This window comes from Protopterus annectens, chromosome 1.part0, assembly GCF_019279795.1.
Source record: "Protopterus annectens isolate FY-2018-M chromosome 1.part0, PAN1.0, whole genome shotgun sequence".
NCBI lineage: Eukaryota > Metazoa > Chordata > Ceratodontiformes > Protopteridae > Protopterus > Protopterus annectens.
In genome coordinates this window covers 968,961,090-968,977,879 of record NC_056725.1, presented here as the reverse complement: position 1 = coordinate 968,977,879, position 16,790 = coordinate 968,961,090, and the positions used below count along the sequence as shown (strand labels likewise).

General features: G+C 41.2%; 1 protein-coding gene across 1 annotated transcript in view; it reads right to left on the bottom strand.

The window, feature by feature from the left end:
• The window catches only part of MED23 (mediator complex subunit 23), a 1,483,999-nt gene that overhangs the window by 1,374,744 nt on the left and 92,465 nt on the right, over positions 1-16,790 (bottom strand). The window contains exon 3 of the mRNA XM_044067991.1: positions 12,610-12,722. Coding sequence (XP_043923926.1) covers positions 12,610-12,722 — 113 coding nt within the window. The remainder of the gene's footprint in view (positions 1-12,609; positions 12,723-16,790) is intronic.

The following is a 16,790-nucleotide window of genomic DNA, read 5'->3' as shown; positions in this document are numbered from 1 at the left end:
CATTTATCACACACATATAGATGAAGACTTCAAATAATCAGTACCATGTGCAACACTGTCTTTCATTTATCACGTATAGGTTTTGCACAGTAACCATCTCTGAACAGAAAAACAATAACATGGGCATAGTACTTTGTTGATAGGACATACAAACTGTAACCATTAAAATAAAATTCTAGTTTTACAAAAAACTACTTTCACAAAACAGCTATGTTAGAATGTATGTTAAGTACAAACACATGGTTTAGGGTAACAATTTACTTAACAACATATAATTTGTCAATAAAGAATTTGCATGTGTTTCTTTTGCCATGTGATCCTTCAATATGGATTTGAGACCCTTTACTGGGTAGGTAGTTCCAAGTAGCAGACCCCCCCCCCTTTTTTTTTTTGAAAATGCATTTTTAACAATGACCAAACAAAGTGGGATGTGAATAAATGTTGGAAAGTCCTTTCTGAATTGTGTTAACTTTGTGGAGTAAAGATACAGTGCTACTCAGACCTGCACTGAACAAAAAGTACACACAAATACAACAGGAAACAAATCCATTCATTAAATCTAATTCATTTTGTAGTAAGGCTAAGAATCCATATTTTGTCTCCTGAAGCTGACTATCAGTGGACCCAGGTTGCCCTCCTCAACAGCAGGGTGTACCTAACCCCTCCTGGTCTCCCCCAGGACTTGTTCCGATTAGAGATGGGACTAGACAGGAGATCATGGTATTATGGGTCTGCATCATGCTGCTGGTTGAGGGGGCTTTTTCTTTATGCCCTATTTTTTCCCTTCCCCCATACTGATGTCAGATGAGAAGGCATGCAATACGGACGTGCTGCCTTACTGTTCAATACCCAAAGCAACTTGGTCAATTTCCACTACCCTTCCCAAGCCCATGGCCTCCACTAGTGATTCAGTGCAAGACGTATCCAGGTACACAACTTCACCTTGACTCTTGGAAGTTGAGGGTGTGTCAAGCAACATGCCCTCCCCTTTTAAGGGTTGGCACACCCATCTTTCCCTTCTAGTGCCTCAGACACCCAAGCCGCTAATCAAACCCAGGTCATCTGGGCCATAGTCAGGGCTCTATCTCTCTATGCCACAGTGCTGGTTAAGACTAATACTTGCATCACTTTGCCCTCATCGGTCAGGAAATGAAGGCCTATTAACACATTAAAAACATATGACCACTTTTTTCCTTTACCAAGGGTGTATGTTATTATTATTCAAAATTCAAATTTGTGGCTGTTACAAATTATCACAAAATGAGGGCCCTTTTTTCATCTACTATCAGAAAAATGTGAAGGCCATGGAAAGTTCAGTTGTGCAAGTAAATCTTTCATACCAGTCCATGCTTGAATGATCACTGATGAAATAGTCTTAGCCATATGGGTTATATTCTGCATAGGATATAAACAGCCTGCCAGTTTCCAAAGCTACATGGCACCTTCCACTTGGCCAAACAGTCACTCAACTCAAGCTGAGCTGACAAAGACAGGTTTGGGGCCCCAAGCCCTTCAGAGCTTTCATGTCAACAGAAGGAGGGAGGCTGAGCCCTAAAAGGACAATGCTACAAACAAAGAAATAAATAAAATGTCTAACTCGGGCATAAATCCACAAGAAAACAAGGAGGAATAAAGGGAGGGAGCAGCTATTGCAGCAGAGATTATTCGAACAACTACTGTTATGGTAAGTTTACTTACATAACAATACTGTGTTAATCATATTGATCACTACTGTAGTAGTCCTAGCTATATGGGTAGATTGCCCTTGCTTAGTACACTTCGGAACTGGATGTAGAAGGATCCAGCAGACCCTGAAGAATGATCCTAGGAAAGCCTGACCTAGACCTCGAGAAGGAATCGAGACTGTAATGTTATGTAAAAGTATGTACAATGGATCAAGTTGCTGCTTTACAATACTTCTAGAATCCAACCCTTTGTAAAAAGCCACAAATAACCAAGGTCCTAGTATAATGAGCTTCGACCCTGCCTAGAAAAGCTTCATTATGGTGAGTATAACAACAGGTAACAGCCTTTGACAACTACTTAGAAATAGCCTGCTTTGACACAGGTTGTACCTTCTTCCTCTTACCGTCATGAGAAATGAGCAACTGATCAAAAGATTTAATTCTGTCACATAGCATATGGGCATGGCAAGCCATTTCTACCTCATTTTAGGTTCAGTAGAAAATGGGGGGGGGGGGAGTACATCACTTTAGGCATAAAAGAAGAATTTGTTCTCAGAAGAAAAAAAAAAGAAAAAAAACAACTGTCTCGATGGAAAATGAGATAGCGATGATTCACCATTAAGAACTTGCAACTCAAATACCCTGCTTGCAGTGGTTAGAGTAATCAATGAAACAGTTTTCCATGTTAAGAACTTCAAGTGGGCCAGATTAACTAATTTGAATGGAGCAAGTATTAGCTTCAACACCACAAAATTTAGATCCCGAGGGACCACCAGTTTTCTGGGAGGCCTCTTATGCAAAACCCCTTTCAAAAACATTTTGACCTGAGACCGCACTGAAAGAGGAGGATCCATGGGCAGATATGTTGAAATGGAGGTTAAATGAAGGTTGACAGAGGAGAAAGATCAGAGGATAGCAACTCTCAAATATTTTAAAATAAGGGAAGAAAGTACAGAACTAGCCCTGAACTGGTAATAGTTACGTTGTTGGTACCAACTAGAAAACCTTTTCCGTTTCCTAATATATGACATTCTAGTAGCTGACTTACCTAGCTCAATTAGTACCTTCAACACATCCTCAGTAAACAGGTATTTAAAGGGAATTAACACCGAGACTGTATTATCCAAGCAGTCTACTGAAGTTGACTGGTGTTGGGGTGTTATCAATCACCCCTGATTTTGTGCAAGTCCATTCTGTGAGGAAGATTGTGGCAACTGCCCCTGGCCATTTCCAAAAGAAAGGAGAATCACTGTTGCCTGGGCCAGAAGGGAGTCACCAGAATGATTCCATCTGAATCATCAAAATTACCCTAGATATCAGTGGAAAAGTTGTAAAAGCATGCAGGAACATTCCTGTTCAAAGAAAAGAAAATGCATCTGTCCTCCAGGCCTTCTTTCATGGAGTCCTGGATCAGAATATTGCCAACTAATTGTTCTCCCTATAGACAGATCAAATCTTTGATGACCCTCTGATCTAGTGTCCATTTGTGCGGGTCTGCCCTTGTCCTGCTCGTCTTGTCTGACAGACAATTTCGCTCTAATGGAATTTAGGGTGTCTATAGAGTGAGACTGTGCTGTAAAGCTGTATCCCAAGCAAACATGGCTAGTCTGCAAAGGGGGTACAACCTGTTCCCCCCTTGCTTGTTGATATACCATGACTGTGGTACTGTCACTAACCACTTGAAGAGATCCTAGGGATCATATATGATTCAGAGAGTTGAGTGCCTTGATCATGGCAAGCTTCTCTTTTACATTTATGTGCTTGTATCTGTCTGTGGTATGCCACACACCATACACTTGTATCCCTCCTGAAACTGTTCCCCAAGCAAAGTCTGATAAATATGTGGTGACTGACTGCTTTGGAACAGGAAGGGAGAAGAGAAGACCCAGATTTAAGGATATTTGCTGTCTTCACAAAGTAATTTTTTCTTCTGACAAACCCAAACACTGGGATTTGAAAAGACAAAAGGATGTTAGTGCTGGGACCAGAGAGACGTCAGATACCACTGCATCTTTCTCATGTGAAGTCTTGCAGAGCTATTATAGGAATTACAGATGCAATGTGACCCAAAATCCTGAGGTATTTCCTCACAGTGATCAATGTCAGAGTGGAAACCTTAAAAATAAATCTAGATAAAGATCTATTTTTAACTGTGGAAAAAAGGTCTTTAAACTGATGTGTCTAGCTAACACCCCAGGAACACAATACTAAGTGGAGGAGTCAAAAAAGACTTAAATGTCTTGAACCCCAACTTGTGTTTCTTTGAAAAAGACTCAGATAAGCAAGTCATCTATATATGGAAAAATGTGGATAACTTGTAGCCTGCAATGGGCTATAACTGAAGCAAGACACTTTGTGAACACTCTTGCTACAGTGACAGTCAAAAGGGTAAGGCAGAGAACTGATAATATGATCAATACTTATAAAACCTTAAAAATGCATGAAGCCTGGACGAATACAGATGTGATGCGCATTGTTTAAATCTAGTGTTACCAGGAAACGTGAATGAGGAAGAAGAGGTAAGAGTTTGTAAACTGACATCATTTTGAACTTTGGCATTATCACAAACAGGTTTAGGAAAGAAGGATCCAGAACTGATCCCCAAGTAATTTCTTTTCTGGCACTAAAAGCATCCTTGAATAAAAACCTTTCACCACCTGGGAAGGGAGAAAGTACAGCTGTGTACCTACCATAAATGTAGATGTTCGAGTGTATTCACTGTTGCAGTCATTACACTTGGGTTATCCTGCTGGCAGGCTACCCGCAGTCAGCCTGAATTCCAAAGTCCTAGTCCGGCATTGGTTGCTGTCGCCTATTCCCTGATGTCAGTGCACCAGGGGTATAAAAGATGCAGCCGACGCCATTTTCTTCAGTTTTTCTTGCCCCAGATGTCAGGTGCCCCCAAAAGGGTAGGCTAAAAATATTATGATCATAAAAAAGCATGCACATAACCTTCATCTACAAGCAAATACACCACATAGGTTATATAGAATAGAGAGGTACAGATAAGTCCCAGCAATGAAAAAAGGGGGCTGGAGGAAGGGTAACCTGGACTGCAACAGTGAATACACTCGAACATCTATATTTATGGTAGGTACACAACTGTACTATGTTCATCATGTTTCACTGCTGCAGTCATTACACTTGGGTTGAATCCCAAAGCTGAGATTGGGTGGCTGGGCCTAAATAGAATTAGGAGTGGCTATGAGGCCCTGCAGAACTGCAGTAGCAAAGCCTGCTCTGGATTTAGAGTAAAGAGGTAAATGGTAATGCTTTGTAAAGGTGTGCACTGAAGTCCAGGTTGCAGCCTCCAAAATGTCCTTGGTTGGTACTCCTCTGAGGAAGGCTGCTGATGTGGCTGCTGCCCTGGTCGAATGTGGCCTAATGCCCTTAGGCACTGATTTGCCATGTTGTGAATAGCAGAAACGAATGCAGTGGCCTATCCATTTTTAAATAGTCTGCTTAGAGATAGCATTTCCTTGCGAACCTGCAGCATATGCCACTAAGAGTTGTTCAGTCTTTCTGAAAGCTTTAGTTTGGTCCAAGTAAAAGCATAGCTGTCTGTGTATGTCCAAAGAATGCAGAAGTCCCCCTTATTCTGTGGGTTTGGATAAAAGGTAGGCAAATGTATGGTTTGGTTAAGAGCCACACTGGAGACTACCTTAGGCATAAATGTCGGTTTGTCCTTAGAGACACCCTGTCCTGATGGAAAATAATAAAAGTTTCCACAGCCACTAGTGCCTGCAACTCTGACACTCTTCTTGCTGAAGTTATTGCTAGGAGAAGAGCTGTTTTCCATGATAAGTATTTTATCTCCGCTATATTGGCTGGCTCAAAAGGAGGCAGTGTGAGTTTTTCCAATACAAAATTGAGGTCCCATGTAGGTATTGGAGCTCTCCTTGGAGGTCCTATGTTTTTGGCCCCTCTGAGGTACTGTCTTAGCAGTGGATGAAAAAGATAGGTGGGTCAGTATTGTAATGAGCTGAAATGGCAGAGGCATGGATCTTAATTGATGAGAAGGATAGGCCTTTGTCCAGCATCTCAGTTAGGTATTGCAAAATCTGAGGAATATTTGGTAAAAGCATGTCAATTCCCTGTGCCTGGTTTCAAGCACAGAATCTCTTCCATTTTTCTGCATAAGATTTTCTGGTGCTGGGCCTCCTGGCCTCCAAAATAACATCCATAACTGCTTTAGATAGATGTGTTTTGAATGGTTACATTATCCGCCATGCAGCCAGATTTAGGGTTCTGAGTTGGCTGTGTAGGATCTGATTGTTCTGTTGGGTCAGCAAATGAGGAATTAGAGGTAATGTCCAGGCTGGGCCTTGAGACAAGCTCTTTAGGACTGGGTACCAGTGCTGGCGTGGCCAGTCTGGGGCAATCAGTATCATTTTTGGCTTCTCTTGTCTGACCTTTATGAGTACCTTGGGGAGGAGAGGCAGAGGAGGGAAGGCATATACTGTAAGGGCTTTCCAGCTGAAAGAAAGGGCGTCCACTTTCCATGCTTGTTTGTGATAAGTCCGAGTGCAGAATCTCTGTAGCTGGCAGTTGTGATGGGAGGCGAATAGATCTATGTCTGGGCATCCCCATTTCCCTGTTATCATGCTGAAGATTTGTGGATCTAGTTTCCACTCGTGAGGATCCATAAGGTTTCTGCTTAGTTCGTCTGCCACAGTATTTGTCTTTCCTGGCACAAATTGTGCTTGCAGGTGTACTTGATAAGTCAATGCTGTGTTCCACAAAGTCATGGCTTATCTGCAGAGGGGGTAGGAATGTGTGCCCCCTTGCTTGTTTATGTACCACATGACTGTAGTATTGTCAGTCTTTATCAGCAGTTGTCCTGGATGAAGTAGGTCCTTGAAGGCTGTCAGGGCATTTTCTGCAGCTAGCATCTCTTTTTGATTGATATGAAGATGCATTTGGCTTGCGGGCCATGTGCCCTGAATACATTTTCCTGCCATGTGCGCCCCCCCCCCCCCAGGCATAATCTGATGCATTGTTGTTAGTGTCTGCCTGGCAGTGGGTAAAGTAAATGGCTGTCCCTTGTTGCGGTGACAGACCTGTGCCCACCATCGAAACTCCTGTTGCAGGCAGGGAATGAGAGTAATTACTGTTTCCAGGCTGTGGCAATGTTGAGTCCAAACACTTTTTAGATACCATTGTAGTTTCCTCATATGCAGTCTTGCATATGGAATTAGTAGAATGCAGGATGCGATGTAGCCCAGAGCCTGCAGAATTTTTCTTGCAGATAACTGGATCTTTGTTGCCATGTTTTCGAAGTAAGAAGTCAGTTGCTTTTGTTTGTCTGGCGTGAGATAAGCCATTTGGGCAGTTGTATTTAAGCTTGCACCCAGGAATATTATCTCTTGAGAGGGCACTAGTTTTGATTTCTTTTTGTTTACTGTGTACCCTAGGCAAATTAGTAATCTTTTTACAAACACCAGATGCTGTAGTAGAATATCTTTGGTCTCTGCTTGAATAAGGCAGTCATCCAAGTAGGGATATATTTGAATTCCTCTTTGCCTGCAAAATGCAATTACTGGTGCCAGGCATTTTGTGAAGACCATGGGCGCAGTAGATAAGCCAAAGGGCAGTGCAGAGAATTGGTAGTGCATTGAGCCTGCTATGAATCTGAGGTATGTTCTGCAAGATTGTCTGATTGGGACATGCAGGTATGCCTCTCTGAGGTCCAAAATTACAAGCCAAGCCTTCTTGTCCAGCATGGGCAGAAGCTGCTGTAGAGTCAACATTTTGAATTTTGGGACATCCAGAAAAGTATTTAGAATAGACAGGTCCAGAATTGGTCTCAAAGCTTTGTCCTTTCTTGGTACTAGGAAAAGTCTCGAGTAAAATCCTTGTCCCTGCTCTTGTTGTGGCACTGGCTGAATATCCCCCATGTGCATGAGAGCTGAAACTTGTTTTTGTGCCTCTGCCCATTGATTGTATGGCAGGTCTGGCATACCTTTTGCCTTTGGAAGGGTGTGAAAGTGGAACCTGTAGCACTGAGAGACTATATTTAAGACCCATTTGTCCTGGGTGATCCTGTGCCAGTTTTGTGAAAAAAGTGCTAGCTTTCCCCCTAAAGGTGCTGCCAAAAAACATGTGCTTGGCATTGGCAGAGGGAAGTCATTGGGACTGTTTTCTATACGGCTGTGATTTTTCTTCTCTGCTTTTGGAGGTAGAATTACCCCATTGTTTGGGCCTGCATGAGCCCTGGGGCTGTTGCCCGCCTCTAGGGTGTCTGAATCTGCCTCTTTCTGGTCTGTCTGACACTGGAAAGGACCAATTTTTAGAGGGCCAGTTCCTGCTAAATCTGGGTGGCTGTACCTGTACGAAATCCTTTACTGTCTGCATAGATTTTAGCTTTATCCTCCATTTTCTTCAACACCTCTTCTGCCTTAACACCAAACAAAGTATCATGCTGTAATGGAGCATCCAATAATTTTGCCTTAACATGATCAGGCAGATTCTGTTCCTTTAACCAATCATGCCTTCTAATAACAGAACCTGTGACAGCGGCCCTGCACGAGGCCTCCAGTGAATCATAGCCACATTGCAAAGTATGTTTTCCCACTTGTTCAGCTGCATGCAATAAATCCTGCAAATCTTTGTTTTCAGAACATTCAGAATTTGTCAACATTTTTTTGTTTTAACAAAGACATTAAGTATTGCTGATATTTGAGCATATGAAATTGACAATTTAAAGCCCTTACAGCCAAGGTAGCAGAAATGTAAACTTTTTTCCCCACATCTGTCCAGAGCCCTAGAATCTCTATCCGAGAGGACAGGGTTTTTAGCAGTAGTAGCCTTGACCCTTTTGGGACCCTGTGAAATAGTTTCTGGGTCAGCAGCTGGGTTTTTATAAAGGAATTTATGGGAGTCTGGAACCCTGTAGTATCTGTCCGGCTTAACAGGAGCAGGAGGTAAAGAGTCTGGAGACAGGCCGGACTCTGAAAATACATCATCTACTATGTCTAGAACAGGGGGAATTGCAAGAGGTCTGTGCTGAGGAAGTAAAAGAAAGTCTCTAAGCCTTTTCTTAGAATCGGAATAATCTTGGCTCTCCCAGTGGAAATGCTCCCTCATGGTATGCAGGGTTTCCCCAAATGAGTAGTCCTCAGGAGGAGAAGCTGAAGGAATGGAATCTTCAGCATCAAAATCCTCATAGGGAGGAATAGAACATCCCTGTTCTGAAGAGGAATCAGAGGAAATGGAAACCTGATCAGAGGAATCATATTCAGTGTCTTGCCTAGGCCTCTTATCAGGAGGGGGATGGGAACCCCTGATCAAAGTAATTAGGTCTTTGGCCATTTTGAGCATCTGTTTCTTAGGCATAGAAGTCTGCCCTGGAGAATGCTGTACTTGTTTCCTTGTTTTTAAAACTGTTTTAGACTTTTGTCTTGGATGATGAAGTAGGCTTTATATAAAGTTGTGTAGGTCTGAAGATACCATCAGAAGCCGATGCCTGCTCAGCGTCTTCGGACCCATCTGAGAGATTAATTTCCGAAGGGCCAATACCTTGAGTATCCAGAGGCCTAGTTGTCTCCACGTGGGAGTCGGAGGCGGCCTGTGGCTCTGAGGTAGTGGGAGTCAGGGGCTGTGAAAGCGCCTCACTGAGCACCGGCGAACCGGTGACTGGCCTAGAAGAGGCTTCGTCGTCGGTTTTGGACCTCAGATGCTTGTCCTTGTCTTTATCCTTGCATTTTTTATGAATTCTGGTCGTCGGTTGTTCCGACGGCATTATATAGTTAAACCTTCTGCCAAAATAATAAAAAGCAAAATCGTACCGACGCTTAATCGTGCGTTGGTTAAATCTAGCACAAAACTGACAACTAGCAACATCGTGGTCAGGGCCTAGGCAAGGAATACAGTAAGAATGAAAATCCTTATGAGGTATTGCTTCCCACAAGAAATACAATTGTTAACTTTTTCTGACATTGGTCTGGAGCAAGAAAAATGTTTCCCCAATGGGGTACTTAGCTTTAATGAAGACTTTGGATCTGAAATTCAATTTCGAAAATCTCAGGAGTCGGCCGACCGGCACTTGCAAACTGCTTTTGCTTCGGGCACCGTGCGGCAAGAAAGACTGAAGAAAATGGCGTCGGCTGCATCTTTTATACCCCTGGCGTACTGATGTCAGGGAAGAGGCGACAGCAACCGACGCCGGACCAGGACTTTGGAATTCAGGCCGACTGCGGGTAGCCTGCCAGCAGGATAACCCAAGTGTAATGACTGCAACAGTGAAACACGATGAACATCTGGCTCTATCACTTCCTCGGACAGCATGTGATGAACTACAGAGAGAAATAAAGAGTCTTGTCTGGTGGATGAGGAATTACCCGCTGAAAAGGAGGAATTTCCTCCCATTGCCATATGTTACATTGATGAATGATCTTCAGAGCCCATTTTTCTAAAACTACCTGTTGCCAAAGAGAAAAATCGAGATTCAGACTTTCTGGGAGAAAAAGTGACAGGGTCCCTTGAATAGTCATTCTGACTTGCACTGTTCTTAGTTTTGGGGTTTCTTGAAATCTTTTTAGAATCCTTTTGCCATTTTTTTCTTAAACGTTTATCTGCATTTTATTGAGACTGGTTATTTTGCTTTGTGCTAAAACTGGATGAGGAGTTAAAGAATCCCTTGAAAATTTTGGAAAAAGGAGGGCTGAAAAATCTTGAGATTCTCTGTATCAACTTACCCCTTTCATCACACTTTTTGATCACTTCTACAGCAAAGGAACCCCAAAAAAAAAAAAAAATGTATATATATATATATATATATATATATATATATATATATATATATATACACACATGTGTCTGTGTGTATGTATATATTTATAATTAATAGGAGAATTTAAAATCTCATTTCACATCAACTGTGAGAGAACCCAACTAGGCCAACCTCTTCAAAACAATACCAGTGGCCAGAGCCCTGGAAGAAGTATCGACTGAGTCATACAGACACAACAATGAGTAGCGAATTTGTAGAATTGAAGAAACAAAATTATTTAAAGCAGATTTTTCCTCACAAGAAGAAATTGCAGATAAAACATTACTCATACATGTAAAAATAGAATAAACATACAAGCCTGACCATTCAAAATTCTAAAAAAAATCAATGTGCAGAAGCATACACTTTTTTTCCATACTTATCAATAATTTTCCCATCCTTATCAGAAAGGGTAGGACTGGAATTAACTACATGTTTTGCAGCAGTACGATTAACTTAAGCTACAACTGCTGGGTCAGGTTTGAGAAGCGTATAAAATTTTAAGACTGAAGAACTTAATACATTCTATCTGATTTTTGAGGGGCTGCTGGCTATCAGGAACAATACATGCAGTGACACAAACACATCCTCCAAAGCTGACAGAACTGCAGAAATGGGTGAAGGCTCTAGAAATTCCTTCTGTAACAGCTCATAGCACTTTCTGAGGGGACTGCAAACCTCAGTGTTCTACCACTGAAAACACTGGCACATTCTGTAAATAGACACAGAGAAGAGATCCCCCCTACACACACACAAATAGGGAGAATAAGAAACTGAGCTCTCCTCTGAGCATGAATCAGAAACCTGAGGAGAAAGTCCTGTATCTATCCCTTCATCTTCCAGTCCAGACTCAGAATCTTGAATCTCTTCGAAAAAGTGATATCCCTCATTATTTTTCCAGAAACCACCTTACAAAAAAGATCAATAGCCTGAATTAAATCCCAAGCCAAACTTACATAAAATACTCCTGTCTAAGGAAATTTGAGTACATGACATATGTTTAGTTTTCCATTTCTTTTTGACAAGAAAATGGGACCAAAAGTGTTATTAATTACAGCATGAGGCTTCCACAGGGATGGGCACAACATTCTGACAAAACGGGGAAGTTTTTTCTATTCCCTCTACCAGGGCCTATAAGACTGGCTTACAGAGGATGTGGATAACCCCCAGTCCATAATACCTGTAGGTGCTACACCAAAGGGATATGGAGTAAAAGATAAGTGGCCTGAGGAAAAAACAATGGCCACAGCAGAGTCATTCACCTGTGGCTGAGGTAAATTGCTAGCCTACAATGGTGGCAAAGACTGTGTTGTTGTTTTTTTTTTTTTTTTTTTGTGGTTGGAAGGAGGACAGACCGTGGGAACTGTAGTTTTCTTCATGGTCAAGCAAACAATGCTGCCCCTTTCCCAGGACAAAAAAAACAACAACAAAAGCTGGTAAAATTTTAGGTCTTTTAATGTCACTTTTTTCACACAAAAACACAGTAAAAATACTTTAAAACACTTTGCCAGCCCCCAAAAGTAAAATAAACACAATCTGTCCACAAAAAATAGTTTTCAATTACAAAAATCAAGTCTTTGGACAGTCAGGTAAAAAACAAACTCCTAGCTTAAAAATAACTTTCTGAACAGAAAAGTGTTAATAAAGAAATAATTTTTAAAATGTAAGGGTTATCCCCAAATAGAATTCTCTGCCCAGCAAAGTAAACGCACAAGCTGAGGGTCAAACCTGAAAAGCCTCAGAGCAGAGCACTCCTTGCTGGCCCGAAAGCTCTGAAGGGCTTAGTGATCATATATTTTCTTTTCGAGTGCTGATGGCTGATGGTTTGGGTGCATGGAAGGTGCTGAAACTTTGGAAGCTGGCCAGCTGTTATATTCTATACAGTATGATATAAGTCAGATAACTAAGGCTACCGCAGCAGAAATAAATATAATGAACATCCGTACTACAGAATTATGGCAGCTGTCACAACTATGAACATGCTCAGTTCTTGGTTATTTTATTTTATTTTATCTATTTACCAAGCACGATTTTCATAAAACCATCAATGTCCACAGTAAACAGTATTAACAGACATAATGACTGGTGTACTTTGCATGCATCACCAGATTACAAAGGCAGCTCAGTTAAATACAACAAAAAAGAAAACCATACCTTATCATAAGGCAGAAGACCTTTTAAAGGAAAACGAAGTGTTGAGGGATCTAGCTTCCAAGAGTTGCAAATTGCCCCAGAGTTATTCACCACGGGCAGGAGGCTGCATCTTCCTGGACATGACATGAGAGAGAACGAGCAAAAAAATGGTTAATAAACAGAGAAATACAACATGCTATTATGGACCAGGGCAATTTGGAACCCCTAGTATGTCCATTAAGGAAGCTGCAATGCAACTCTATCTTACACATTTTTCAGTCCTTATCATCAATACAGCTGTAACCAGAATTACCCCCCCCCGCAAGATTTTGAATCCACTGTCACCTAAGCCAGAATATAACAAATTGAAAAAAGAAATGCACAAAGCGCTTCTTGTATGACGAAGGCATGCACGTCTTTTATATATACTGTACTATTAAAAAGGCTCAGAAAAAAATAGAATTTAAAACATGGAAATTACTGCAAAACTCACTTCTGTGCACACAGAAAAATAAAAAGTACAAATACATCAGTAGTCACTAAAATCAGTAGCTCTATCAGGTATTCATTACCAGTAAATCTCCTAATGCAGTACTCCATGTCAATCTGGGCATATTCTCTCATCTACTGAAAGGGAGCTGATATAGGTACTCTCCTCAAAATGTTTAAAAGATGACAAACCTCCTAACTCCTGCCTCTATAGCGATTATCAGCCATGGTTAGGGCTGAAGAGAATGCAAGAAGAGACCACGTGTAACCAACTATAGCATTCCACTATAAAGAGAAAAAGGTAAAACAACAAATGCTTTTACCATAACAGCTGATCTGTAAGACAACACTTCATGATGGATCTTTGCCTAGGATACAGCTCCTCCAGTCACCACATAACACCTCCCCCCCCAAGGGTGTGTGTGTGTGTGTGTGTGTGTGTGCGCGCGTTTGTGTGCGTGTGTGTGTAACATATGCCGTGATGTGATGTCCTGGCTACAGAAACATGTACTTCTCCTAAACACATCAGTAGCTCCATGACATTAGCCAGAATTCGCTACAAACCAAGAAATAAAACACATGACTGGGCTCTTCATTTATTAAACTACTGATATAAAAGTATATACTTTAATGATTAACAAGAACTCCAACAGATGAGGCAGGTGAGGAAGGAGGGATGGCATTCCTGACACATCAAGAAGGGTCCTCTCATAAATCAAGTGACGAATTAAAGGCATCAGTTTTAAGCTCAACACTGTGAATCATCAATATATGGTCCTTATTTGGGGTACAACACAAGCAAAAAAAAACAAAGGTGGAAGGAGGCAGAGGATCGCACAAGCACAGAGCTCAGACAGCTGCATCATGGAGTACTTACTTATTAAACCGCTCAACTTCCTGAGTCACAGAGGCAACAGATGTTTAACGCTATGGGCTGTTAATGGGCTTCCTCTAGTCCAGGGTTTAATTCCCTTAGCCTCCATTTGCTTATTGTGCAACACTGAGATGGTCATTAACTAGACAAACTTCAATATCAATATGCTAGCAGGCTCAAGAGGTGTTTAGAGAAGCCTTTCAAACAAAAAATTAAAATCCCCATGAGGAGAGGAGTGTTCTTTAAAGAGAGAAGGATGCAACACTCCTTTAGCATTCAGTAGATGTTATCAGATGATAAATCACACAAAAAAAAAAAATGAGAAGTTATAAGCAACAGAAGAAATAAAAATGGGAAAAATGAAAAAAACTAGTCCATCTTGTTAGACTGCTTCTGTCAGTTTAAGTTGCCCTTTCTCTCTCTCTCTCTCTCTTACATACTATCACACAAACGTTTTTGTTTTAAGATGGTAGAATAAAATGATTCCTGGACGTAGAACTCTACAGAATATCACACTCATCCTCCTACGATAAGACACCGTCAGTTATCACACTACATGGTCATCAACAAAAGACCTTTTTATAATACCACTTGCAGCTCCCATCAGCAAAACATGTGGGTATTTAAAGTAGATACATTATTGAGTGCTGAATGATCAATGACAAACCAGTGGAACAACTTTCACCAAACCTCAGAGGTAATTTTTTTTCAAGGGGGTGGGGCAAGCCCTCATGCACTTCTCAAACTTAAATACACCTATTCAGAAGATGCACAACAGTCGAGAAAAAAAGAAAACTCCACTGCCTAAGAAAGTTGTTTTGCTAGTTTGTCTTTGATTGTTCAAAAATCAGTAATAGGGGCTGGTATAATGGTTAAGTCGTTTACCTCAAAGGCCAAGGTACGGAGTTTGATTCTCACCTTGGGAAGCACTGTTAATCTTATAAAGGTCCCCAGAGGTCATCAGCCTAGCAATCACCTATGAAATTTGCAACAATGAATAGTGTTACTGATTGAATGACAGGTATCCTGACAAGTAATATCAAGCAGTTACTAGTCACTTACTAAATTTAATGCTAAGGACACTTGAAGACCTACCCATCCTTGCACAAAAAAACTTGCAAATGTTTTATAGGTTGGGTGGTAGCAATCTGAATAGCCTTTGTTCAGGAGAAACCTGAGGTAGTATGTAAAATGAACAAGGGAAATTTTACCGGGACAATAGGAAAAACAACCCTTCTCCACTTCCTGTTCCTGACTGCTGGAAGAAATGTCTTGTGTGATTCCATATGTTTAGTTTTCCTGTTTTAGTGCTTATTTGGGTACTTCTGCAGCAGTTCCAGAGCTCATAAAGAATGAATTATTGGCATTGGAGTTTTCTTTATAGATTTCAAAGGGAAATTTACACTGATTTCTGCAGTGGAATTACCTGTTCCTATCAGTTTCAGTGCAATTTCCAATATTACTTCATTTTCGGTGGTGGTGCTGCGGTAGCGTTTTCGCCTCACAGTAAGACGTTGTTCTGTTCGATTCACAGCTAGAGCGTCTTCTGTGTGGAGACATGTGTGAATGGGCGTACCTTTGTTGAAGGTTATGCGTCAGGACCAGCAAATCAGCACGTAAAAATCTACTGCCAATCATTAGCGGACCGGAGTTCCGCTGTGGCGACCCCTAACCAGGAAAAGCCGAAAGACACAACAACAACTTTATTTTCTTCACAGTCTTGTTCCAATATGAAAAGTTCTACCTATTCTGATGCTGCAGCTGATGGAACTTTTTCATCAGTTGCCTCTGCTGAGGAAAGATCATCTGCTGTCGTTTCCATTGCAAGTTCCAACAATATTTTTATTTTTTTCTCAACTATGTTCCAGTGCAGACAGTCCAGTGCATTTTGTTTCTGCAAATGACTGCACTGCTTTACCAGTCATTGTGTTGTGAAATGAATGGCTACAGCTGTCACAATAAGTACTGGCTCTCTCACTATGTTTAGAAACTACACTGAAAGAGAAGTACTATAAATGAAGAATCTGAAGAATATACTGCAGCATAAATGCCATGTAAATGGCTCCCTAATATCTACACATTTCTAAAACAGAATAGTTTAAAACTAATTTTCTGGCACTACTGTAATACCCTTTTGCTATACAGAGCTCTCTTGTTGATATAGATTCTTATACTATCTTTTAAAGTACAGGTAGCGCACTCGCTTTTGGTGCTGAAAGATCAGAAGGCTGCAGGTTCTATTCCAACATCACTTAGTTGGATTTTCCAATACTGCCACTGCCCATTCAAGTGCACCATTTTTTAGATGAGATGTGAAACCAAGGCCCAATCCGCCCAAGCCAGTGGCAGTTCAAGTGGCTGTAAAAAATTCCACAGCACTTACCATAGTAAAGAGCAAGGGAATAGTCTGGTTCCCTGGCCAAAGTTCTACTAGTCAGAATAGATACTACCTCAGGCCTCCACTGAAGAGAGGTCACTGGCCTACTAGGAACAACCCAATCAACAAGTGTAAATAAATGCATTTTTAAAAGGTTTTTGCCCTTTTTCTCAGGAATAAGGAACAGTAGCAGGCAAAAACCAAACAGGATCTGCTGCTGTTTGTTCCTTATGCCATCTCCACAAAAGTACAGAATGGTAATCATGGATTACTCTCCTTTTAAAACAGCTGCAGCCCAGTCAGCTGAATTCTAACTTAAGAATCTATTTTTCCACAGACAAAGTATAGCAAGGGCCACTGTCACATCCAGGAAAGCACGTTAGTCTAGCTGGAAAAATGAACGGTCTTGTCTACATTAGAAGGTACTACAGGAATACTTTTCTAGTCTCAATTAATGAACCT